This window comes from Pangasianodon hypophthalmus, chromosome 17 (assembly GCF_027358585.1).
Source record: "Pangasianodon hypophthalmus isolate fPanHyp1 chromosome 17, fPanHyp1.pri, whole genome shotgun sequence".
Classification (NCBI taxonomy): domain Eukaryota; kingdom Metazoa; phylum Chordata; class Actinopteri; order Siluriformes; family Pangasiidae; genus Pangasianodon; species Pangasianodon hypophthalmus.
Window position 1 is genome coordinate 23,077,456 of NC_069726.1, and position 25,716 is coordinate 23,103,171.

At 39.4% G+C, this 25,716-nt stretch overlaps 1 protein-coding gene across 2 annotated transcripts in view; it reads right to left on the bottom strand.

The window, feature by feature from the left end:
* The window catches only part of arl15b (ADP-ribosylation factor-like 15b), a 77,417-nt gene that overhangs the window by 26,906 nt on the left and 24,795 nt on the right, over nt 1-25,716 (bottom strand). The window contains exons 2-5 of one of the 2 annotated variants that reach the window (XM_053241123.1): nt 21,329-21,473; nt 20,468-20,527; nt 4,640-4,848; nt 1,014-2,703 (exon numbers count right to left, since the gene is read on the bottom strand). In XM_053241123.1, coding sequence (XP_053097098.1) covers nt 2,476-2,703; nt 4,640-4,848; nt 20,468-20,527; nt 21,329-21,473 — 642 coding nt within the window. In that variant the 3' untranslated portion in view covers nt 1,014-2,475. Of the gene's footprint in view, nt 1-1,013; nt 2,704-4,639; nt 4,849-20,467; nt 20,528-21,328; nt 21,474-25,716 lie in introns of those variants that run through there. The other variant, XM_026942721.3, reaches the window with a different exon arrangement.

A 25,716-nucleotide genomic window follows, 5' to 3' on the forward strand; every position in this document is an offset into this window, starting at 1 on the left:
TTCTCTAGCACCGACCACAGATTCCAACACTTCTCAGGGGAACCCCAGACATTCCCAAGCCAATTATGAGATATAATATTTCCATCCAGTAAAATGCCCCTGATAAATCTTTACCAGGAGCTGACCAGGGGACATCCTTCTAAGGTGCCCAAGCCACCTCAACCTCAATATGAAGGAGCAGCGGCTTTACTCTGAGGTTCTCCCAGGTTGTCAAGTAACCCTGTGGGAGAATCTCATTTCTGTTGGCTGTACTTGCCTTATTCTTTCAGTAACCACTCACAGATTGTGACCATATCTGAAGATAGGGATGAAGATTGACCAGTAGACAGGGCTTTGTCCACAAACTGAGCTCCTGTTTCACCACCACAGACTGGTACAGAGACTGTAACACTGTTGTTGCTGACCCAATTCGTTTGTCAATTTCACGTTCACCTTTTCTATCATATCCCAAGATAGTTAAACTCTCCCACCAGGGGCAAGATCTCTGTTCTCGCATGAAGGGAGCATCCCACTCTTTTCTGGGAAAGAACCATGTATCCCATACATAAATAAGCTAACATTTTGTGAACATGGCAGATATGTTTTATTTATTTTCGACATCCCAGTAACCTAGTGAAATGCATCAATTCTTTTGATGTGTTGTGTTTGAGGTGTTGCCAAGAGTGCTGATGTCATATCCCATCCAATTAGCTATACTTATTACCTTTAAAAATCAAATCTGTGTGGTTCAGTAGAGATATTTCCATAATGCCATTCAGATCCACTTCTCATATATTTTACATGAATATGTTAGCCTATTATATTGATGATGAGAAGACAGGACTATATGGACTTGACCTTCAGTCAGAAATATTGTACCTTGACCTGTGCTAATAAGTGATCCCGAGAGGTGGTTCAATCAGTTTTCCAATCAAAGTAAGTTTGTTCAAGTTGGTCCAGTAAAAAAAAAAAAAAAAAAAAAAAAAAAAAAAAAAAAAAACTTTCATGATGACTAGGAAAGAATTGGCCCACGTCTACCCAAATTAGCAATGCACGAAATGAATAAAAGTTATGCTTCTTTACACGCATTTCCTCATATCTGTGTGACTCCAACAAATATACTGTATATTGTACTCCAACTGAAACTAATGTAATCATGACTGACAAAAAAAACAAACAAACAAAAAAAATGAAAACAATGTGCTTCCATTTCCACTCTGAGATATGGACTCAGATATGGAAAGTGGAGGAGCTCTACCGACAGCTCTCCCTTCTCTGTCCTTACATGACTTACATGTCCTAACTTTAGGTTAACTCGTCAAAATAAAAGCAAACAAAAAAAGACATCCACTCCAGAAACTGTGGTCCTGCAGGCCCGTCTCGCACGCCGGAATCAGACCAGTATCAGATGGTCCCCAGGGCCAGACACGCGATCCATCACTATCTACCATCTCTAAGTATCGAGTAGTGCTGGCTCGCTGACCACAACCCTGAGCCATTTCTGACGTGGCCATGCAATGTGTGAGATCTCTCCATCTGATATCGCACTACTCCCTGCTGAGAGCGAATCGCAAACATGAAATATTTGAGTGAGTTGGGGTTGGAGGGGTCTCCGGTGAGATAAAAAAAAAAATAACTGAGGGAGGATTATGTTTCAGGAATATGTTCCACAAATCTGCTAATACAGCAAGTGGATTTTTTCCTGATGCCTGTAGCAAGTAGGCAACACCCAGCCACAGTAAAATCAAACCAATGGCACAGACACCCATCAATCAAACTGGGACTGCTAGGTTTTCATCCAAACATGCTAAACCTGTGGTGTATTGATTAGGGACTAGGGTGTATTGATTTTAAACTAGGGTTTATTGATTTTAAAATAAGGTGATGGATATCTCAATATTCATAATACGAAAAAAAAAATTTAATCAGTATCAATTGAAACTCAATGGCAACTTTGTGCCCTTTTACGATGAAGGAGGCGTGGCCTTTGTGCCGGTCAATCCCAGCAAACGAAGCATGGCCTCTGCGTCCATCAGTCCCAGTAATGGAGACGTGGATCCTTCAATCACAATGAAGGTCATGTGACCTTAGTAGCCATCAGTCTCAGAAAAGGAGGTGTGGCCTTTGTGCCCATCGGTGCAAGGGAAAGAGGAATGGCCTCTGTGAAGTCAGTCCAAGTAAAGGAGGTGTGGCCTCTGTGCCTGTTAGTCGCTGTGAAGGAGGTGTGGCCTTATTAGCTATAAGTCTCAATAAAAGAGGAGTGGCCTATGTGACGATCTATCCAAGTAAAAGCGGTGCAGCCTCTGTGAATGTTAGTCCAAGTAAACAAGGCGTGGCCCCTCTGCCCATGTGTCCCAGTGATGGAGGCATGGTCTCAGAGCCAGTCAGTCTGAGGGAAGAAGGTGTGGCCTTTGGGACAGACAGTGCCAGAGGCAGAGGCGTTTCCTCAGTACCCATGATTCAAAATAAAAGTGGAGTGGTCTTTCCACAGGTCAGTCACTGTAAAGGAGGCATCAGTTCAAGTAAAGGTCTCTGGCTTCTGCCTATTGGTTCAAGTGAAGGAGGTGTGGCCTCTGTGCCCTTCAGATCAAAGAAAAGAGGAGTGGCCTCTGTAAAAGTCACTCCAAGTTGAGGAAGCATCGTTTCAGTGCCCGTCATTCGCAGTGAAGGGGGTGTGGCCTCTGTGCAGGTCAGTTCCTGTGAAGGAGGTGTGGCCTCTGTGCCCTACAGTGCAAAGAAAAGAGCAGTGGCTTCTGTGAAAGACAGTCCACGTAAAGTCGGCATGGCTTCAGTGCCTGTCATTCCCATTGAAGGAGGTGTGGCTTCTGTGTCCATCAGTCACAGTGAAGGAGGCATAGCTCATGTCTCTGTCATTCCCAGTGAACTTTTTTGTTTATTAAACTCAAACATTGCTCAACATTGAATAACGCGGCATTGTGGCCTGTTGTAAATTAAAATGACGGCATTCAGTTCGACCCTTTGCTTAGGTTTAAACAGAAAAAAGGGCAGCCGTATCTACAGTAGGGAGCGAGAAAAGGGGCAGCCAACTGCGAGAGCCTCACTCTGACATCCACGAGTGAACTGGGATGTGTTATTCTCCAAAGCCTGATATTTACTGCTCACTCAGGATCACTTCATGGCTAGTTAATTAGCACTCGGTGTATTGGCTTGTATCCTGCAGCCCGCAGGCCAATTTCACCACCGCCACAGAAAACAGATGTGCTTGTGTGTAAGTGTGTGTGTGTGTGTATATATGAGAGAGAGAGAGAGAGAGAGAGAGAAAGAGAGCAAGCATGTGTACATACTTACACTTCAACACTCCAACTTTCTGCTGCTCAACTCAGCTATGATTCAAACTACACACACATGCAGAAATAAACACACGGGGTCTGAGTAATCCCAAAAAGGAGGCTGTTATATTAAAATCTGAAACAGGAGAAAAATACCACACATTCCAACTGTTCATTTGTACTAAGACACTATTTTAATATTAGTTTCGAGTGTCATCGCGTGTGTTTCGGATCCGCGATCAAACCTGACATTTATTAAGACAGCTGCGGCTTGAATACAGCAACACAGAGACATAAATTAAGTATTATGGCATGGAATGAGAAAACGTGATAATCCTGCTCATGCTGTAATTTCTCCAAGACAATGCTGCATTGTTTTTATCACGATGTGAAATCGCGAAAAAAGCCAAGAGACGTGTAGATTGAGGGATGGTGGGGAATCCCCAGTGCTGAGAGATCTGTCAGTGTTTGCAAACAAGTTAATTCCTTAAAGACCGCGGCACAGGGCTGGAATCCAGAGTGCTGGCTGATGATAATAACATTTACAGCCCTTTAGAGGTGTATTCTATTGAAAATACACAGCTTAAGAAAGAAAACACACACGAGTACAGTACAGTAAACTTCTTTTCCTAGCTTGTTCTGAAGCAGGATCAGAGCGCAGGGTCGGCAGTCATACAGCACCCCGGGGCCAGAGATGGTAAAGGGCCGTGTTTAAGGGCTGGGATTTGAACTCCTGATCTTCTGTGCATTTGTGTTTTTGTGTGTGTGTGTGTGTGTGCGCATCTCTCTCACTCTCTCTGTGTCTCTGTCCATGCATCTGCGTGTGTATGCAGCGTGTGTGATGTCATATTCACACTGTCTAGCTTTTATGTATGTTTAAGCAGTGTGTGTGTGTGTGTATGCACAGTGTGTATGAGAGAGAGAGAGAGAGAGAGAGAGAGACATGTCACAGTCCATCACTTCCTGTTTATCATATATACACCCTGAAACCTGTGTGTGTGTGTGTGTGTGTGTGTGTGTGTGATGTCACATTCAGTGTGCAGCCCTTGATTATGTATACGCAGTGGGTGTGTGATGTCACATTCACAGCGTCTAGCTTTTGTGTATGTATAAGCTGTGTGTGTGTTAATGATGTCACACCCCCACCGTGTCCATCACTTCCTGTATAGCATATATACACCCTGCTCATATGAAAGCTGTGTGTGTGTGTGTGTGTGTGTGTGTGTGTGTGAGATGCCACATTCACAGTGTCTACCTTTTGAGTGTGATGTCACACCCCCACAGTGTCCATCATTTCCTGTATATCATATATCATATATACACGCTGCTGCTGCATGTGTGTGTGTGTGTGTGTGTGTGTGTGTGTGTACCTCGTGGACGGAGCGTGCAGCCGGTTTGTCCTGCTGGTTGGCGAGGATGAGGAATGGCAAGGTGCAGAGCTGTGGGTGCTGCAGGGCCGAGTGCAGCTCCGTGCGCGCCGCCTCCAGATCCTCATCAGATGAGGCGCTGTCTAACACAAACACCACGCCCTGGGAGCCCTGATAATAACGGCTCCAGTACTTCTTAATGGAGTCAGCTCCTGAAAAACACACACAACACACACACACACACAACATGCTCATTTAATAGAGATGCACCTATATATGAAATCCTCATCGTTCCACAGCATCTTTACCACTTCACTGGTGGCGACAGTGACGTTAGAATCAAAACCTCTCACTTCTATGTTAATTAGTTACGACGCAGTAACGCGACAAATCCAAACGATTGTCTCGATTGATTCCTCGGACCAATCCAGTAGAGTGCGTGGTCTGATGTTTCTTCAGTTCCCCACTCACAACTTTAGTTCCTACATGCAAGTATTTCCCGTTCACTGTTTAACGAGACATGAAAGTCGCGGTTTCCTGATTCTGTCATATACGACCTCTCATTCAATGTGTATAGAGATGTTATGAAGCAAATTAAAGCCTGGAAGGAAGTAGCAGGGATCACTGCTGCCTTTTGGTAAAAGTATGTAGCTTTAAAAAAAAAAAAAAAAAAAAATCATTTATTTGAATATTTAACTGTAACTTTTAAAAAGTATTTTTCCTATTTTAGATTTTTTTTCCATCACTTATTTGTTTCATTTTTATTATTCACTACTTTGTTTTTGTCTACCATTCCTTCACACAGAGCCAAAGATGAAGAACCTAAACTGCACTTTCCCTTTATACTAACCCAAAATTTTTATTGTATCTAATCCCTATTTATGTAAAAATAAAGTCTGAAAACATGTAATGCTAACAAGTTACACAAAACATCTTGGCAGCTGAATGGTGGTGGAAAGTGCAGAGAGAATTTCGACATAACTCCGGCATTAGCGTGGCTGGAACGTATTGAGGAAGAAAAAAAAAAAAGACTGCATTTCTCTTTCCCAATATTCACTCCGGCTCTTGCGTTATGTATTTTTATGACTCCGAGCCGGCGTGCCAGCTCCAGCTCCGGCTCCGGCCTCGGCTCAGGGGGCCTGCATGCGGGGGGAGCTGGGTCCAGAGGAAGAGGCTCTCGCTGCTGCGGCGTGTTTTCTTTAAAGCCGACCCTGAGAGAGTATTAAAACGATTTCTTCTGATGGCCAGTCTACAGCACAGTTCAAATGCGCCCGCTTTTACAGTGCACATATGGTTTCTCTTGCGCCGAGCAATTTCAGAGGGGTACAAAAATGCGGCCACCAAGACGCACAGACGCAGCATGGCTTTGGTTAGAGGGAGTCGCCAAAGGGGGGGCGCGGGGGGGTGGGGAGAGGCTGGTGGGGGGCGCCCCGGACCCGAAACTGTGAAGAAATGAAGCCCGAAGCGCCTCCAACCTCTCCCATCCCTCAGAACATAATGAACTGTATTAATCACAAACTCACTACAGCTCTTTCCGTTTACGTGGAGTGACAGCTCCACAAAACATCTCCAGACCAGTGCTAGTCATCCTCACGCTCCACAGATTTATCTCTGATTTTACTTAATTTATATTTAGATATTCTTTTTCAGACTTCTTAATGTGGCGAGCAGTGAAGGATCGCTAGTTGGGATCAGTTAGCATGAGCTCATTGACGTGATTTAAACCAGCTCCTACAGGCTTTCGGTGGAAAGCTGGAGGAATTTGTAAAGCCGTGTTGATATACGACGCATTCTCTTGGTCTTTTCCCTGATCCAACCTGCAACCTCATGAAAAGCTTGTGATAGGATGCTGAAGTCAGGTGTGTTAGAGTATTGAAGAACTACAGCGTGCAAAGCAAGAGGGGACAAAATATAAATTTATTAGCGAGGCCACTGGGCAAGAACAAGCTCCAGTGCACTGCCCAGTCCCAGAAACCTGACTAACTAAAGAAACAGCAGCTAATGTAATATAATAATAATGCAGGGCAAGCTAGTTAGCTAGCAAAGTGTTTTAATGCAGACTGGGAAACTTATAAATAATATCCTCTTCTAACAAAGTTTTCTAATGCATCACCAAAGATGTGCACTCGACAAAAAAGGCAGCAAGTCGCTGCCCAACATTTCAGTTATGAGCTGTGCTGTTTTGTCCTCACAGATAAAATATATTAAAGCCTGACAAAGGTCTTCACTTTCTCACAACGTTTAACCTTTAACTACGAGCTCACGGTTACTAATAGCAGGAGAGTTGAATGACAGCTGGAAGTTCTGTGGAATTGTTTCCACAAACCTGCGTATTTCTGATTCTGAAAAGACTTTCTGTTATCTGTGCACGCTAATTAAAATCGTTCTAGATCGTACTTCAGCCAGCGTGTACTGCATGGAGTTTCATCATATCACCATGAAGAGCTACGTACCAAATGAAAACTTGTTTTGCCAAAGTCAATAAGAAAGTAGGGTTTATTTTCTATCTCTGGTTGTTGAACCTACTTGTCAAGTAGGAAACTATGAATAAAAAGCAAAAAGCCCAGACACGAAATCTGCTTATCCCAGGTTAGTGATTTGTCCAACACTAAAGGCAGAATTGTACTTGGTTTTAACTACACGTACGCTTACGCAAGATGGCTGCCACGTGTCCTGTGGTTGTTTGGAGCATCGCTTGTGCACATCCTCAGAAATTAACATGATGTATCCACGTGGTGCAATAACAACATAAATAGTGGTATAATAGTATAGCACCATATGACACTGTATCCTCTACTGAATAAACAAACTAACGCTGCGTCTCAATTCACATTATCACGTTATGTACTTTTTTTAAGACCGTTATCGAGTACTAAGATTAACCGATTTTTCTATTACGGTCAGTGGGTGAATTTTAAAAGCCTTTCATGTTGTCTTCAGATATACTTAAAGCTCTGTTATGCATATCAGTGTTCTGGGTTTTCTGGAATTTTCTGGAAGATCTGAGTTTTTGATTTGAGATGCAGCTCATGACAACAATCACGATGACAGCATAAAGTTTTAAGAGAAACAGCTTGTTTAACGTTGCTGTGCATGAAATCACTAAACATTTTAAAGTTCCACATGAAAACCTGATGAACAGGGATGTTTTGGCAATGACGAGCCGACTAGTGGATGTCACTTTTAATCCTCCAAATGGAAGATACATAAGATACACAGGGAAGTGTGTGAACTTTGTCACTTGTGTTGCTGCTGTTTCTGCGGATACACATAAAGTCACGTATCAAGTATAAACCAGCCTAAAGGAGGATTAGGAAACTTCTACATATTTCTATTGTTACGCAAACATTTCCAGCAACTAATAATTCTAATTTTCCATGAGACCAAATAGAAATGTTTTCATGTCACAAAATTTTTTTGAAGGTTGAGCCACGGAAAATGTGAATAAGCAACAAACAGGACTGAACAGCGACAACAATTTCAACTGAACGCTTAACCATTAATGACAGTGTTTATGGTTTTGCTGTAAGACGATATGAAGTGGTTTTGTTTCTCACTGCCGCTTTATGTTACCATTGTTCTGACTCAGAACAGATGAGACATTGGTTTTGAATTTGAAGCAGAGAATACATGCATACTTCTCTGTCCATTCATCTTTCAACTTTCATTATTGAAGGTTTTTACCAAGTTTTAACTCCATCAATCAGACCAGACAGAGAGTTAATAAATTTTTTTTAAAAATCTATGAAAGTCTGTGTGTGTATATATACATATACATATATATATATATATATTTCTCAACAAACGGCCTTCAGATTAATAATTGACATAAATGTATGTGTATGTTGCAACAACACATTGTTACAGAAGCTGCGACAGGTAACGTTTAAAAAAACTAGATTTGCTGAACTAAAACCATTTATTGTTTCGATTCGCTGAAATAAAAGAAATGGAAAAACCAAAACCCACCAATTTTGTTGTATCTCACTAGATGTTTTCTGTCTGGAATTTGCTTATTTTGGTCTTAATTTTTGTTTGGACTCTAATAGACAATCAGTGCTCTGTGCATTTTAGTGTTTTTTTTCCCTACATTTTAACAAACTGAATAGTTCCACCGAAGTAGAAGGTTGAGAAGCTCTGATTTAGCACGTCTCTTTGTTGCTGTTGGTTTTTACTTTTTATTTTTCGCTTTGTTGACTGGTTGGTGATTGGCTGAATGGGCTCGCTAACATGGCATGACGAGGACTCTTTTTTTTTTTTTTGGAACGCTCCATTGACGCTCCTATTTGTTACCAAAAAACGCTCTCCACAGTTCCCACTGTTTCTTTCTCTTTTTTTTTTTTGACATATTTGCTCTGGATTAGTTGTGACTGGTCCGTCTGCCTGTCACTGCTGGACTGTGATGGTTTTGTACATGCAAGGACAACTCTTTTGCTAATGTTTAGAACATGATTCTTTTATTTGTTTAATTTTCAAACCGTTAATGGATTTGCGCCTCCTTACATCACTGACGTCCTCAGACAGAGGATCTCCGAGATATTCAGGTCTGCTGATTTTGGCTGAAACTCAAAGGTCACCGTGCTTTTGCAGTCACCACCCCGAGGCTGCTCTCATCTTACCATTCAGCGCTTATTGGATTCTGCTATCCCATTCATCTGTGCCGATGGGATCGGCGAGTCATCGCTTTCACTAGCAACCAGGGAATTCCTGTCAACATCCTTCACCCTCTGACTCACTGTAATGAAAAATCTCACCACTTCTAACCTCGGACTTTGCGCAACTCACATATTGCTCTCTTACTAATTAAGACTTTCTGTTTAAAGCCCCAGGAAATCTAAAAATAACTGTTGACTTTATGACGTCTACATGCCAGAGATCTTACTCCTGGGTAAAGCTTGCATAAGCTAACACCAACCACACAGCTGATGTTGCTTATTCCTCCCACGGTGCTGTTATCAAAACTATGCATTCCCGCTTGAACGGTCTCTTGCTCAAATCTAGCAAACAAGCCAGAAAAATCAAACACACTACCAGGGGTGGGCGATATGACAAAAAAAAACAAAAAAAAAAACATCATATCATAATATTCTCAAAACATTACTATGATACACAATATGTGTCACAATATTTGGGTGTGCTAAGAAATTTCCAGCAAAACAGTCATCTTGTATTTTAAAAAAACTCAAGTTTGATTATACTTTTATTTAATATCTAGAAAGGAAGACAGTTTTATAATTAAAAATGAGTTCATCATCAAATCAGCTGCTTCCAATCAATTTCTAATTATTAAAGAAAATAACAAAAAGATATCATGATATACACAATACCTGAAAAATGTACTGTGACATAATACACTGTATCATGTTATTGATATAATACTGTCACATTGCCCAGCCCTACGCTCAACTTTAACCCACTGTAATAATTCTATAATATTAGATGTAGCGTTCTCCAGATTTATCGGCAGCCTTAATGAAAATTACAGAAAAACTAATAACATACAATGAGTGCTTGGGTATATTTATTAATTTGTGCTGATGTTCTTGAATTTCTCATGATAATGGATTACAGATGGATTTTAAATGTGTGCAACCTCATGTTTATACCTCGCAGAAACAGAAAATGAAGGCCATTCTTGAAAAAAAAATAATAATTTGTTTGTATTTATGTATAAATTTTCCTTAGAGATGTCTATAATTGTGGCAGGATCTTGAGAGAAAATATTCTTATTTAAAAAAAACAGTTCTAATGACAATTATTTTGTTAGAACGAAAATGAACATTGTTTTTTTTGTGAATTATTGTCTGTAATGTTAACTGAATAATCTTTTTTTTTTTTTTTTGAAGGGTACCAATAATACTATAGGGCACTGCACCTACCAAATTATAGAATTATTACACTAGGCTAAAGTTTTGCAACTGGTTCGCTTTTGCATCATCAGATTTTCAACATATTGCTCTGAAACTGGTTGGTTTATACTCTCTATTTCTATTCATTTAACTCCTAATCAAATCGATCCCATTCTTCATCAAGTTACTGTCATGCTAATTGCTCATGAGTTTTTAAAATGATACACTGATTTTCCTCACTCCATTCTACTGGTTTGTATATTACTTATTTCTGGATATTTTATTCATGTTTCTGATCACAAACTCAACGGTACTCTTAACGCCGCATGGAATTTCCAGTCTCCAACTAGAAAAAAAACAAAGAAAACGCTCCCTCAAAATCAGAAGTTCATCATATGATGTTGTGCCAAAATGGTCACTCACATTGTCAAGAGTAAATAAAATATCACTTCACTACCTTACATGAGTCTATAGTAAGATTTACTTTAGATCAGTCGTCATCTTTTGGGTTAAATCTATAACCCCGACCATATAGTTCGCCATTTTGAGAAAATAAACACAAATCACACTCTCATTGAGGCATACATGTTTTTCCCCATATTTTGCAGCTGGAAAATGGTGGAATTCCGAGTTCAAACTTCCAAAATCAAGTCGAACGCAGAATAATATTCCTCATCCTCAGTAAGACCTGGCACTACAAATAACATTATATTAAATCTCTTTTCTTTTCTGTTCTTCTTTCCTCTTACCTATTTTTCAGCATTCTTCTTCTAACAATATTCTCTATCTCGATTAAGACATTATGTCTGATATTAAAGATTAGACTTCTGATTGTGTTTCCTTTCTGAGCTCCATCCTCTGAAAGCCATATGCATAAATACGAAGCAGCTGTAAGCTCGGCCCTATTACAGCATTTTTTAAATCAACTGTACTGCATGTATGCCTCAAAACAGGTTACCTACCATCAAAAACTTCTGCTGATCCTCCCAGATCCTCTCAGCAACCTCACAATAATCTCCACTATCAAACCTATATCTTCTGTAAATGTCCTTAATCTCCAACTGTAGATCACATTCGCCAGCGTAGCTGTTCTTACCTCAGAGGATGCGTCTTTCCATCCTCTCCGCTCCTGTCACCTCATTATTTCATATTTGTTTCTGGTTTTATTCTTTGTCTATTTTTATAAACCCTGGTCTCCATCCAACCATTCCGGATCCATGAGAGACCTAAACCTTCCAATAGCAGTCTTTTTACGGGGAAAAAAATTAAAAACTTTGTAGCATATCAATAACAATTGTTTCAATCTGGTTTTCATACACAGGACTGCACTGAAATGGACCTTTTAACCTTTTTAAATGTCCTCAGATATTCTCCACGATTAACACTGTACAATTTTCAGACAAAAAAACTGCACATAAAAGAATTCTTTGGTCGTGATGTTTGGGGCAGTGTTGACGTGCTCGGGTTATCTGATTTAGCGGCACCATGACCAAAGACAGCCGAAGACAAAGTTATGTCAGAAATTTTGGATTAAAATCTGTGCGTGAGAATTACTACGACGCTGTTCTAAAATCCACCAATAAGAAATACGGATTTGCTAATATTATATTGGTAATATAACGTTACCAGGCAAGACGTGACAAAGATACTTCACAAGATAATGGACAAATAAAATATCCTTATAATCTCCCATAAGTTCGTTTTTTTCCTTCAGCTACTTTCTCCAGGTTTGTGTTTACACAAGCCTGTTTTCTACATGAGCTGTTTTCCAGATCGCTCTGACTGATAACATAAGCATAGTCATTTTCTTTAAATCACAGCTCTGCCATAAGAGGATCTTCACCATATAACCTGACATGAACAACACGTTATCGCACACTCTTTTATAGAATTCGACTGAGTTTTCATTTCAGATCTCACATCATAATTGGACAAACTTCAAACAATCATAAATGTTAGGATTATTGCAGTCAATGACTACCTGAACTCTGAAACCCATGGACATCACCAAATGCTGAGTTTCCTCCCTTGAGATGCTTTGCCAGGCCTTTACTGCAGCCATCTTCAGTTGTTGCTTGTTTGTGGATCTTTCTGCCTTCAGCAAGTGAAAAGCATGCTCAAATGGGTGGAGGTCATCTGATCTGATTGCTTTCCCGGTATGTTTTGGGTCATTATCCATCTGTACTGTGAAGCTCCGTCCTATCAGTTTTGCAACATTTGACAGAATCTGAGCAGAAAGTAGCTCTATACACTTCAGAATTCATCCTGCTACTTCTATCAGCAGTCACATCATCAACAAACACCAGTGACCCAGTTCCACTGGCAGCCGTACATGTCCATGCCATAACACTGCCTCCACATGTCTGACAGATGATGTGGTATACTTTAGTACATGAGCCCTTTCTTTCCTTCTCCATACTCTTCTCTTCCCATCATTCTGGTACAAGTTTATTTTGCATCAGAACTGGTCATCAGAACTGGACTCTTTTTTTTTTTTTTTTTTTGAGAATTTTTAGTCTAATCTGGTCTTTCTGGTCTTAGTCTAATCTGGTCTTGAGTGTTACCATCTGTATTGCCTCTTGAGGTAAACCATCTGTGTTTACATTCATGAAGGCGTTTCTTGATTGCAGACTTTGAGAATGATACACCTATCTCCTCCAGAGTGTTCTTGATTTGGCTAGATATTGTGAAAGGGTTTTTCTTCAACAAGGAAATAATTCAGAATTCATCCACTTTAGTTATCCTCCGTGGTTTTCCAGGCCTTTTAGTGTTGCTGAGCTCGCCAGTGCATTCCCTCTTTTTAAGAATGCACCAAATTGTGTATTTGGCCACTCCTAATGTTTCTGCTATCTCTCTGATAGGTCTGTTTTGTTTTTTCAGCTTAATGATGGCCTCCTTCACTCCATCGACACCTCTTTGGCCCGCATATTGAGAGTTACTGTGAACAGCTACCAAATGCAGATTAAAAGCTTGGAATCAACTCCAGACCATTTATCTCCTTAATCTGTCATGAAATAATGAGGAAACAGGCCACATCTGGCCATTAAACTGCTTATCAGTCAATTGTCCAATTACTGTGAAAAAAGTGATTACTGTGAGCTTGTGAAAATGGAGAGACTCTGGAAAAAATGGCTGTAATTCCTAAACAGTTGAATTAAAGCTGAAAGTCTACACTTCAGTCACATCTTCATTTCAAATCCATTGTGGTTGTGTACAGAGGCAAAGTTACAAAAATTGTGCCACTTTCCAAAAACTTACGGACTTTATATATATATAAAGATGAAGTGTGTAGCTTTTTTATGTAGAAAGACGTATCACGGCCATATTCCAAGATGACACTGCCAAGATTCATCAGGGTTAAAATAGTGAAAGAATGGTTCAGAGAGCATAAAGAATCTTTTTCACACATGAATTGGCACCTCTGAGTCCTAACCTCAGTGAAAGTCTTTGGGATGTGCTGGAGGAGACTTTACAGAGTGCTCACCTCTTTCATTATCAGTACAAGATCTTGACCAAAAATTGATGCACCTCTTGATGGAAATAACATCACAACATTTAAACTCTGTAAAGTGTTTAAAGTGGACTGGACACTAAAAACTATTTTTGTACTATCATCTTTTTCTTTGTGATATAAATTCTGGACAAAAAACTCTAGCTAAAACAACACCTTGTTGGCGCTTTGTTAGCAAAACCTCCGCAAATTAGGTATGTCATGATACATATTTTGTATTGTGAGTATCACAATATGATTTTTTTTTTGCCATATTGCTCATCCCTAAGCGACAGGTAAACTTTATCTGAAGTTTACAATCTAAACTTTTGAACCTCATGCCCCTAATTTTCTGAGAACGAGGAGTAAGCTTTATGGAAGCTTTGGTCCATAAAGTCCCATCTTGTTTACTGTAACCCTCATTGGCATTCCTAGGCAAAACAAATGTTCACTTTACTTCAAAAGGTCCATTTGGCTGCAAGAGTTTTATCATTCCTCTCAACCTCTCAATAGTTTAGCAGAGCTTCACTCTTACTTTCCCGAGTAAAGTACGACTCTAGGGTCTTCTGGCACTTGATTTCTGACTGGTAGGAATTTCAGGTACTCTCTGGAACGCTTCGTCCTCCATCTCCATCTTCCCCCCCAGTTGTGCCCCCAGAATCAACCCCATGAGGACAGATCTTTCACTGTCATGGTCCTTTCACATCCACTCTACTATCTCTTCCTTTAAAGTCCAGCTCGACTCCAGCTCTTTCCTTTCTCAATACTTCCTATCTCTGTAGATTATATTTTTCAGAATTTAAATAAATCTTTCTTGTTTGGTTTCATAATGACTGTAATGTAATATGCGTACTGTGGTGATTACATTGGTGTCATTAGTGTCTCAAACATGTGGGAGTTAAATTGATTACTGTTGATTTTTATGCTGAAATACAAATGAAACCCTTGAGAGATTTTTCTTTTCGGTTCATCATGCAACTGGCTGGTTTCGCAATTTGAAACGTTTCTAAAAAAATGATGAACTCGTGTGTTTTTCTTCCATCATCTATGTTCATGTAACAATCCTGAGGATGACGTTAAAAAAAGTAATTTGGAAAAAAGATCCTACCCAACGTTCAGATTTTCATTTTCAGCGAGTGCTTTATTCTGGTCAGGATCATGGTGACGTTTGATGTTTATTGAATTAAAGAACAACTTGTTTCTTCACGCACCAGAGGACGTCATGTTCATGTTTACATGGTTCTAGATGTAACGCTAAAATTTGTGATGTCAATTACTGGAAAAGCCGATTTCCAACTTTTTTCCCCATCTCGTCTTTATCTCGTCTTTATTGACACAAACACTTCCACCTCGGCAAAGTGCAAAAACTTTGTGAAGTTTAGCTGTTTTTTTTTTGTGACTTTTTTTTCATTCGCATTTTTTAAATTTACATAATAGAGCTGGATTAAACACCTCACACTGACTATTGGTTGCTTTTAAAGCTTTACATTTAAATTAAAAAATTTGGTAAATGCTTTTATACAAAACAAAACATTTAAAGATCTGATTAGTCTGAGCATGGAAAGGCTATTGTTGGGAATTTCATTTGAACACCATCCCTCCACTTTCTGTCTACATTGTTCGAGAACTCAGCGCTGAGACAATTATTCTATTGCAGTCAAGGATCCTGCTGTGATACTGGTAAATGAAGCTGAAACCTCACACACGTTCTCTGTTCCAGATGACTTCTCTTCTCGTCGACTGGCTACTAAAAAACACCAGAGAAAAGTTGTTTTTAGCGCTCTATATTTTCCCAACCTTCGGTCACACCACAAACCGAGCTTCCCATCGCACCTCGTTCCAGCGTAAACGCTTTACAAAGCTTGAAACAAGTTCGTGAGGAGCTCCGTCCATTCTGTGCCCCCATGCTCCAAGCTTGACGGCTTAAGATGGCCAAAAATGTGGTGAAATTAAAAGAAAAAAGCTGTCGGAAACCACTGACAAGCTTCATATAAAGTAAATGTTCCATCCAACATTATGAGTGATCGTATATTATATTTAATCAAGCACTTGTCCGTTTAATCTAGGGCTTCCGTTCCAGAGGAACAGCTCATCATAATGACTAGCTGTGACGACGTTTCTTAACATGTTAAAACACATGGAAGGAATCCCACATCCAGAGGATCCCACAAGATCATGATTTTCGCTGTTCTCGCTCACTGTGTCCTCTTCCATAACACATGTTCGATTATAACACTGCAACAAAATGCTCGTCATTGCGTCTTAACATGAAAAGTCAGAGAACGTTTAATTCAAACACAGAACTCTGTGACTAAATACCACTGACCATGAACTGGCTCGCACGTTGTAATCTTGAGTGATTAACCATACGTACACGATTGCCACAGAAATCATTAAATCATGGCCGGGGATCCAAAGGAACAGAAAAGGGGGGAAAAAAAAGTGCAAGTGAGTTAAGTGTTTTCAGATGGCTGCTTTTGAGACGTTAAACGTGAGCATGTGGGGCTTCTTCGCCTGTCAAAGCCTCCGGAATCTCACGTCGTCGTCACGAGGTTGATGGGAAACGCACACAGACGCCTGGCCTGCTTTGATACACCAGCACCACTCCTCCCCTTCCCTCCCTCCCCTCGCTTCCTGACATCACTCATTCCACCGAAAACACAACACCGGATCCTTGCCGAACGTCCACTGAAGCAGTAACGCAGCAGCAGGAGAGAGAAGGAGAGCGTCAGGACGCGACGCTGCCTCCATCGATAAAGTGTGATATGATACGTAGGGTTCACGTTCACGCCATAACTCTGTTTTTTTTTTTTTGTCGTTTTTGGCGGGGGTGTCACTCTACAGAGCTCTGCCATGGTGATTCACTCGTCTCCTCACATGAGGAAATGCTTACAAAAACAGCATAATGGTGTGCACTCTTGAATGCACTCCAGGATCGATAATTAGAAATGTGTTTGTCTTTAAAGTCCAAGTGTGCTGTTGAATTTTCAGTTCTGCTTCATCAAAAAGATTCATTTTTTTATAACTGCGACTCCACCAGTAGCGCAGGTTTATATTAATGCCTTCATTCTAATACGTGACACTCTACATTAAAAAAAAAAAAAGGAATTGATATGGTGAAGCTACTTATTTTTACATTTATGGAAGGAGTCTCCAGTGTCAGAGATTTTCTGACACAAGGAGTTTACCCTTCTTTTTTGTTTTTTGTTACAAGATACGCTTCGTATTAACGTTGAAAGAGAATAAAGAGATCCGGGTCAGGGAATGACTGTTTATAGCTTAAAACAGAAACTAACTTGGTTTGTGGACATTACAAAACATTAAATGTAACTCTAAATGGATAAAAAAAAAAAAAAGTATGACTATGTGTCATTACTTAATAAACTAAAAATTGTAATTGTTAGCGAATTGCTGTGGTGTAAGAGGAATAAAACACAATATAGGAAAATTATCAACTTCGGATAGTTAACAGGAACGCCGTTTCATCACACCACCTCATTGTTGATTATTTTTCTGTAACAGCACAACACTGAATGTTTTATTTCTTACATATATATCAGACTAAATGTCACTCTGTGTGTGTGCATATATATATATATATAAATATATATAGACAGATAGATAGATACATATAGATATATGTACACAGAAAGAGAGAGAGAGTAAACGTTCTGTCTTTCACGCTTTCATTCCCCCCAAAAAACAAAACAAAACAAAAAAATCTATTCTAAGAATAAGTATGTAAATAAGCAGTTTATTTACTCACAACAACTCAATCCCCAAATCAGAACCCCGAGGATCAGGTTGCCGTATGTGCGCGGGATGTTTTTCTCTCTCAGGAGGTTTTGGAGAAGGTGTGAAATTAAAATAAACATACGGAGTGGGCTTCAGGACTATTTATTTATTTATAAACGCGCCTGTTTGCTATGTTCTGACCAGATGTGCCAGTGTGCCTAATTTCTGGGTTTGAATAGTTATATTAAATAACATTCCCAAAACAAGCTTTAGGGGAAATGGTTATTAATGGAAGTCTAGAGGATTTGTTTTTGTTTTTATTTTTTTAAAGAAATCCTACTGGAGACCTTTAATTACCGACTACTGTCAGGACATTGGAGACACTTGGCTCACAAACTCACTGTGAAATGTGGTGAATATCAAAGAGACGTGTAAATAGATTAACTAAAGGAAAAGGTTTACTGTGTTACGTTGCTGTTGATGTTTATGGTCAGTAGACATTAATATAGTCCTGTCCCCAATAGCAGGAATCCGGTACACTAGAGGATATTAAATAGCCCTTTCCAAACAGTGTATATATTTACCTATTTGCCTCATTTCCACATTTATTTAAACCCACATTCACGAAAAATATTGACCAAGTCAGATGTTAGAATGATGCTCTGTTCCAAAAACAGACAACGAGCAGTACAGGAATGGGACTGAGTGCACTTTCACAACTATTAGTCCATTTGTGGAGTCCATGTATGAATAATAAACGATTAGATAATTATATAAAGAACTATTTTACAATGTTTTTGTGCATCACATTCAGTGTTTAATTTCTCCATCATCCTGACCAGGCAGTTACTAAGGATGAATGAAAGAATGCTTAACGCTCGTGTTAATGAACTCCGACTTTTTTTTGTTGTTGTTTTTGGCATGATCCCAGTCCTGATGCACACCTCTAATCTCAACACATGTTGATGTCCTGTGAATCTTTGTCAATCTATCTTTATTTAAAAAAAAAAAGTCTGCCGCCTATCCGCATGTGTTTAGAACACAGTAACTGCTCATTCTTTATAACGTGTTCATGTTTGTTGACATCCTTGGAGTATACGTGACAAGCTTCCCCTGTGTTGTGTTTCATTTCAAGTTCAACCAAAGGTGACCTCTGACTCACCAAACAAATGGCCGGGCATCATTTTGGGGCGACGTGTCCCACCAGCTGTCTCTGGTAAACATTTCTGTTTCCAGTTCGCTCCAGCCTCTGTGTGTGTGTGTGTGTGTGTGTGTGTGTGTGTGTGGCTCTGATTCATTACACTAGACTAAAAAAAAAAAAACCTGACTAGTAATGTTTCACACATCTGCTGGTGTGTTTCCCTACATCCGTGTTAATTATATGCAATAGCAATGCAGCCTTTACACTATTAAAACAAAAAAAAGGTCATTTGGATTCTTAACTCTATTGACACGTTCTTAGATACTTTGTTTAAGATTAGCAAAATTTTTAGACTTACCATAGAAATTCATTTATCAATTAATTACAACAACATTAAAACATTTATCAGTTGAAAGAGAGGAAGAGGGAGAGGTATAACGAGAATATTTTACTTATTAACAACCTTTAACATAAAACCAAAATTAAATAAACTAGAACTTGTGCGTATTTTGGGGGAAATTAGTGATTCGTCGTGTATTTAAAATGATTATATATTACATGTTTATTCATGATCAGGTTTACGATATCAAATATTTTGTTTAAAATGGTACCAAAAAAATTATATATTTAATTTAAAAGGAAGCGAATATGAAGACTTCAGGGTTGCACAACAGTAAGATAGAATTGTACACCATGATGCTCCCACCACCATGCTTCGCAGTTTTTCCCCACAATGTTAGTATTATATGCATAAATCTAGTAAATAATGCAGGTAACTGGAAATCCTGGTATCCAGGAGCCAGAAAATGCTTCCTTGCAACTGTAACTGTCTCTCCTGAGGCGAATGTTTACCTCGCTGATTAACAGTTATATTTAACGGTGTAATTTAAAAGGCTAATGCAAAAAAGGTATTCAGGTAAAACGCAGTATCAGCACTGGTTTGGATTATAGAAACTTTTTTTTTTTACTCAACTCAACTTTTATTTATAAAGCACTTTCAAAACCATTAAAATGGACCAAAGTGCTGTCCATAGATAATAAAATACTAAAATTCATGAAAACATAGAATAACAAGAAAGACATAACATCATGAAAAAAACATACAGCCAATCCTTCACAATTCTCCGACCTAATCAAACGCCGAAAGCTTGATAAAATAAATAGGTCTTCAAGTCCTTTTTAAAAATGTCCATGCTTGACGAGGATTTTATAGATAACGGTAACACATTCCAGAGTGCAGGAGCCGCAACAGAAAAAGCGCGGTCTCCACTACGCCTCAACCGAGACCGTGGGACAGTTAGGAGCATAGTTTGAGAGGAACGTAAATGACGTTGAGACTGGTAAGAGATTAACATGTCCTTTATATACTCAGAAGCCTGATTGTGCAATGCTTTATAGACAAACATTAACACCTTGTATTGTATCCTGTATTTTACAGGTAACCAATGAAGAGATATCAATACAGGCGTTATATGATCTCGTTTTCTGGTGTTTGTCAGAATTCTTGCAGCAGCATTTTGGACGTACTGTAAAATAATACATATTGTACCATTTTAACAAATTATTTGACAGTATAGACAAAGACAAGTCTAAAACCCAAAGTGTGGACTGCTTACCTCCCAGTTCTTTGACGTTTAAGATGGCGTTCTGGAACGGCACTGCTTTAATGCTAAAACCTGCAAAAGAAATTAAATCATCACACACTTTAAAAATCAAAACACACAGATTTTACTTCCAATACGAGATCTAGTACAATTCCCAGGAAATGATGACGCGTGAAGAGAAAATGATTGCGTTACTAGGAAAGAATTACTGAGATGTTTTGAAAGAAAAGGGAAAAAAAAACAGACAAGATATTTAAAAAAAATTTGAGTGATCCTGAAATGAAAATGAAATAAAAACAAACAAATTCAAGAGTTTTAAATGTAAATTCCCGCAAATCCAATTACGAGTCTGTGTAACGGGAGTTTTTATGCTAAACGTGACTGCGTACATCGCAGCAAACCACTGGCTTTAATCGTGTCTTCAAAATATTTGGGGTGGGACAATATGTCAAAAATATCATATCACAACATGTATCACGATATATAGTTAACAAATTGCCAGGAAATCAGCTGCCTACAGGATTGCAAGTATGCAGCAAAATTCATACTCCAACTACATCTCAAAAACTGAGCAGAAAATACCTGATACCTGACACTTGACCCAAAAAAAAATTGGGGAAAAAAATTTTTTATTATAAACTTAATTTTAAAGTATCTGTGTTGGAAACGAGGTCACTGTGGTGCACACGCATTTCTGATTTGTTTCAAAACTAAGCCAATATTACTTTAAAAAACGCAACCCTGGCAACCATTACACTTAACCACTTCCTGTTAAAATGTCTGCTTAAACACTCGTGTGTCTGGGACGGTGGTTTGATCTGTGGTGTGTGTGTGTGTGTGTGTGTGTGGGTGTGGGTGTGTGTGTGTGTTGACCTGTGGTAGGTACGATAGTGTCTGTGGCTTCGCTGCACAGTCTGGAGAGAAGGCTGGTCTTTCCGGAGCCCGTCAATCCAATACACACTACATCATACTCCGGTCTGGGAGGGGGCGGACCTTTACAGCACAGAGTTCTGAAACACTGAAAGAGAGAGAGCGAGAAAGAGAGAGAGAGAGAGAGAGAGAAAGGGGGGGAGAAATTAGAAAGAAGACATGAAAGAAAAGATAATTAATGTTAAGACTTTCATTCAGACAAAGCAGTTCAACATTGTAAACCTTAGCAGGTGAAACTAAGCTAGAAAAAAGAATGAATTAATTAGTAATATCAAGAACGTAAAAAGAGGAAAAAATATAAAGAAAGAAAAATGAAAGACGATTTAACAACAAGAAAGTAGAAAGAAAGAAGAAAAATAGTAGGAAAAAGTAGGAAAAAACTGAGATTCTGTAATTTTCAAAACAAAAAGAAAGACAAAAAAGAAAAAAACTATTTAATATCAACAACACAGAAAGAAAGAAAATCTAAAAAGATTCTATAACTGTCCAGAAAGAAAAAAGGGGAAAAAAGACAGATTTATTAATTATTGTGTATGTAAAAAAAAAACAAAAAAAAAGAGAGATAGAAAGAAAAAATATTTTAATTGTTTTCCTGGAAATGACACAATGTGGAAAAAAAAAAAAAAAAAGAAATGAGAATATTTCTAAAATTGTGTTTTTCCTTTTAGACATATTGTCATTTTATCAGAGAGTTTATCAGCTGGTTTGCTTTGATCATTAATCATGTGTACATTTACACTTACATTTACGGCATTTAGCAGACGCTCTTATCCAGAGCGACTTACAGAAGTGCTTTACAGTCTATCAAAAATACATTCTGATACTGGCTCACTAGGTCACAGACTAGGAATACCATCAGTCCAAAGGTAGTAGACAAGCGCTCAGACTATACTTTTTTTTGGTGATTTTTGCTGATTGCTGTTACTGCCGTTATTTCGTCTGGTCATTAGCGCAATAACATACAACCCAGCTCACAGTATTACACGCTGGAATCGGCACATCGTTTATGGGAGTGATTAAACAAGCACGATACCAGACCCATACCTCATACCCCATATCTGATACCTTACACCTGATACCTTATACCTTACACCTCATACCTCATACCCCATATCTGATACCTTACACCTGATACCTTATACCCCATACCCCATACCTGATACCTTACACCTGATACCTTATACTCCATACCCCATACCTGATACCTTACACCTCATACCTCATACCCCATATCTGATACCTTACACCTGATACCTTATACCCCATACCCCATACCCCATACCTGATACCTTACACCTGATACCTTATACTCCATACCCCATACCTGATACCTTACACCTCATACCTCATACCCCATATCTGATACCTTACACCTGATACCTTATACCCCATACCCCATACCTGATACCTTACACCTGATACCTTATACTCCATACCCCATACCTGATACCTTACACCTCATACCTTATACTCCATACCCCATATCTGATACCTTACACCTCATACCTCATACCCCATATCTGATACCTTACACCTGATACCTTATACCCCATACCCCATATCTGATACCTTACACCTGATACCTTATACTCCATACCCCATATCTGATACCTTACACCTTATACCCCATACCCCATATCTGATACCTTACACCTCATACCTTATACTCCATACCCCATATCTGATACCTTACACCTTATACCCCATACCCCATATCTGATACCTTACACCTGATACCTTATACTCCATACCCCATATCTGATACCTTACACCTCATACCTTATACTCCATACCCCATATCTGATACCTTACACCTTATACCCCATACCCCATATCTGATACCTTATACTCCATACCCCATATCTGATACCTTACACCTTATACCCCATATCTGATACCTTACACCTGATACCTTATACTCCATACCCCATATCTGATACCTTACACCTTATACCCCATACCCCATATCTGATACCTTACACCTGATACCTTATACTCCATACCCCATATCTGATACCTTAGACCTCATACCTTATACCCCATACCCCATATCTGATACCTTACACCTCATACCTTATACTCCATACCCCATATCTGATACCTTACACCTCATACCTTATACCCCATATCTGATACCTTACACCTCATACCTTATACTCCATACCCCATATCTGATACCTTACACCTCATACCTTATACCCCATACCCCATATCTGATACCTTATACCCCATACCCCATATCTGATACCTTACACCTCATACCTTATACTCCATACCCCATATCTGATACCTTACACCTCATACCTTATACCCCATACCCCATATCTGATACCTTATACCCCATACCCCATATCTGATACCTTACACCTGATACCTTATACTCCATACCCCATATCTGATACCTTACACCTCATACCTTATACCCCATACCCCATATCTGATACCTTACACCTCATACCTTATACTCCATACCCCATATCTGATACCTTACACCTCATACCTTACACTCCATACCTGATACCTTATACCTGATAGCCTATACCTCACACCCTATAGCATATACCTGACACTGTGTACCTCATTCCCCATATCTAATTCCCTACACCCCTTACCTGACATCTTATTCCTCATACCTGATATCTCATACCTGATTCCTTATACATGGTACACAATACCCCATACCCTGTACCTCATACCCGATACCCGACACCTCATACCTGACACCCCATACCCGATACATTATACCTCATACCCCATACCTCATATCTGATACCGGATACCCCATACCTAATATCCAATTCCTGATACGCATACTTGATACCCCATACCCTATATGCCATTTCTGACACCTCATAGACAATACCCCATACCCGATACCCCATACCCGATACCTGATACCTCATATCTGATACCCGATACCACACATCTGATACCCCACACCCCATACCTGATACCTTACATCTCATATCTTGTATCTCATACCGGATACCCCATATCTAATTCCCAATACCTGATACCCATACGTGATATCTATACTACCCGATATCCCGTTCATGATACCTGATACCTTATACCCCATACGCGATACCCCGTACCCCATACCTAATACCCAACACCCCATACCTAATACCCAACACCGCATACCTGATGCCCTACACCTGATACCAGGTACCTGATACCCGATACCTCACACCTGTATCAGAGCGTCCCTTCCAAAAACCACAACACATTTGAGAATGTAGTCGTCTCACATCTGTTACCACAACAATATTTGGAGAAGAAAAAAAAGCTCCACTGCACGCAGCAGCACTGAACTCTAAACACAGCAGTGAGTGTCAGAGCTCTGTGATTAAACGTCATGACGACGCAAGACATTTAAAGAACAGCTGCTTTAATGCTGCTTCTTGTCCTTTAATATGGCACCAATAAGGCAGATCAAAAACGACGCAGCAGAAACAAAGATCAAAGCTCACAGAGAACCTGCTATTGAAGTGCGTCAGTGTGTGTGAGAGTGTGTGTGAGTGTGTGTAGAGTGTGTGTAGAGTGTGTGTAGAGTGTGTGAGTGTGTGTTCATACAGAGGTCATCGACCGTGCAGGGACTGGAAACACAGATTTATCATGGTTGGGCCTCTTTCCCGTAAGAGATGTGTGTTTGTGAATGATATGGAGAGTTGAGCTAGAAAACACTTACGCTGTCAGATAAGAGCAGACGAAGAGAGAGAGAGAGAGAGAGAGAGAGAGAGAAAGAGAGAGAAAGAGGAAGAGAGAGAAGAAAAATAAAACGAAACATTAACTTTTACTGGTAAAAAATAAATAAATAAATAATCACTCGATATCGACGCTGGCAGAAATGACCATGATGTTAAAGTGATGTGACTGACTCTTCCTGATGAAGACGGTGTATATAAACACACTGACGAACCACATTTACTGCTAACGAGCTGCTACTGTAGCACAAGACACACCCCCTGGGGGCGGGGCCTATAAAGTCTAAAGAGAGAGAGAGAGAGAAAGAGAGAGAGAGCACAAAACTAGTACAGGATGAGAAGCCAGAAATTTTCCATCATTTTCCAAGAAGTGACAAACTATCAGACTGAAAGAATGTTATCTCTGAACATACATCTAAGACACTGTGAGGCAGCTCTGAAACACCACTTTCATTCTAATGCTTCTGTCGTTTCTAAAAAAAAATAGAGAGTAAGAAAGAATCAAAAAAGAAAGAATAAGAAAGAAAATAATAATTCTGTCATTTCTACAAAAAAAAAAAAAAAAAAAGAAGAAGAAGAAGAAGCAGAAGAAAGATTCTGTAAATGCCAAAAAATACAGTAAGA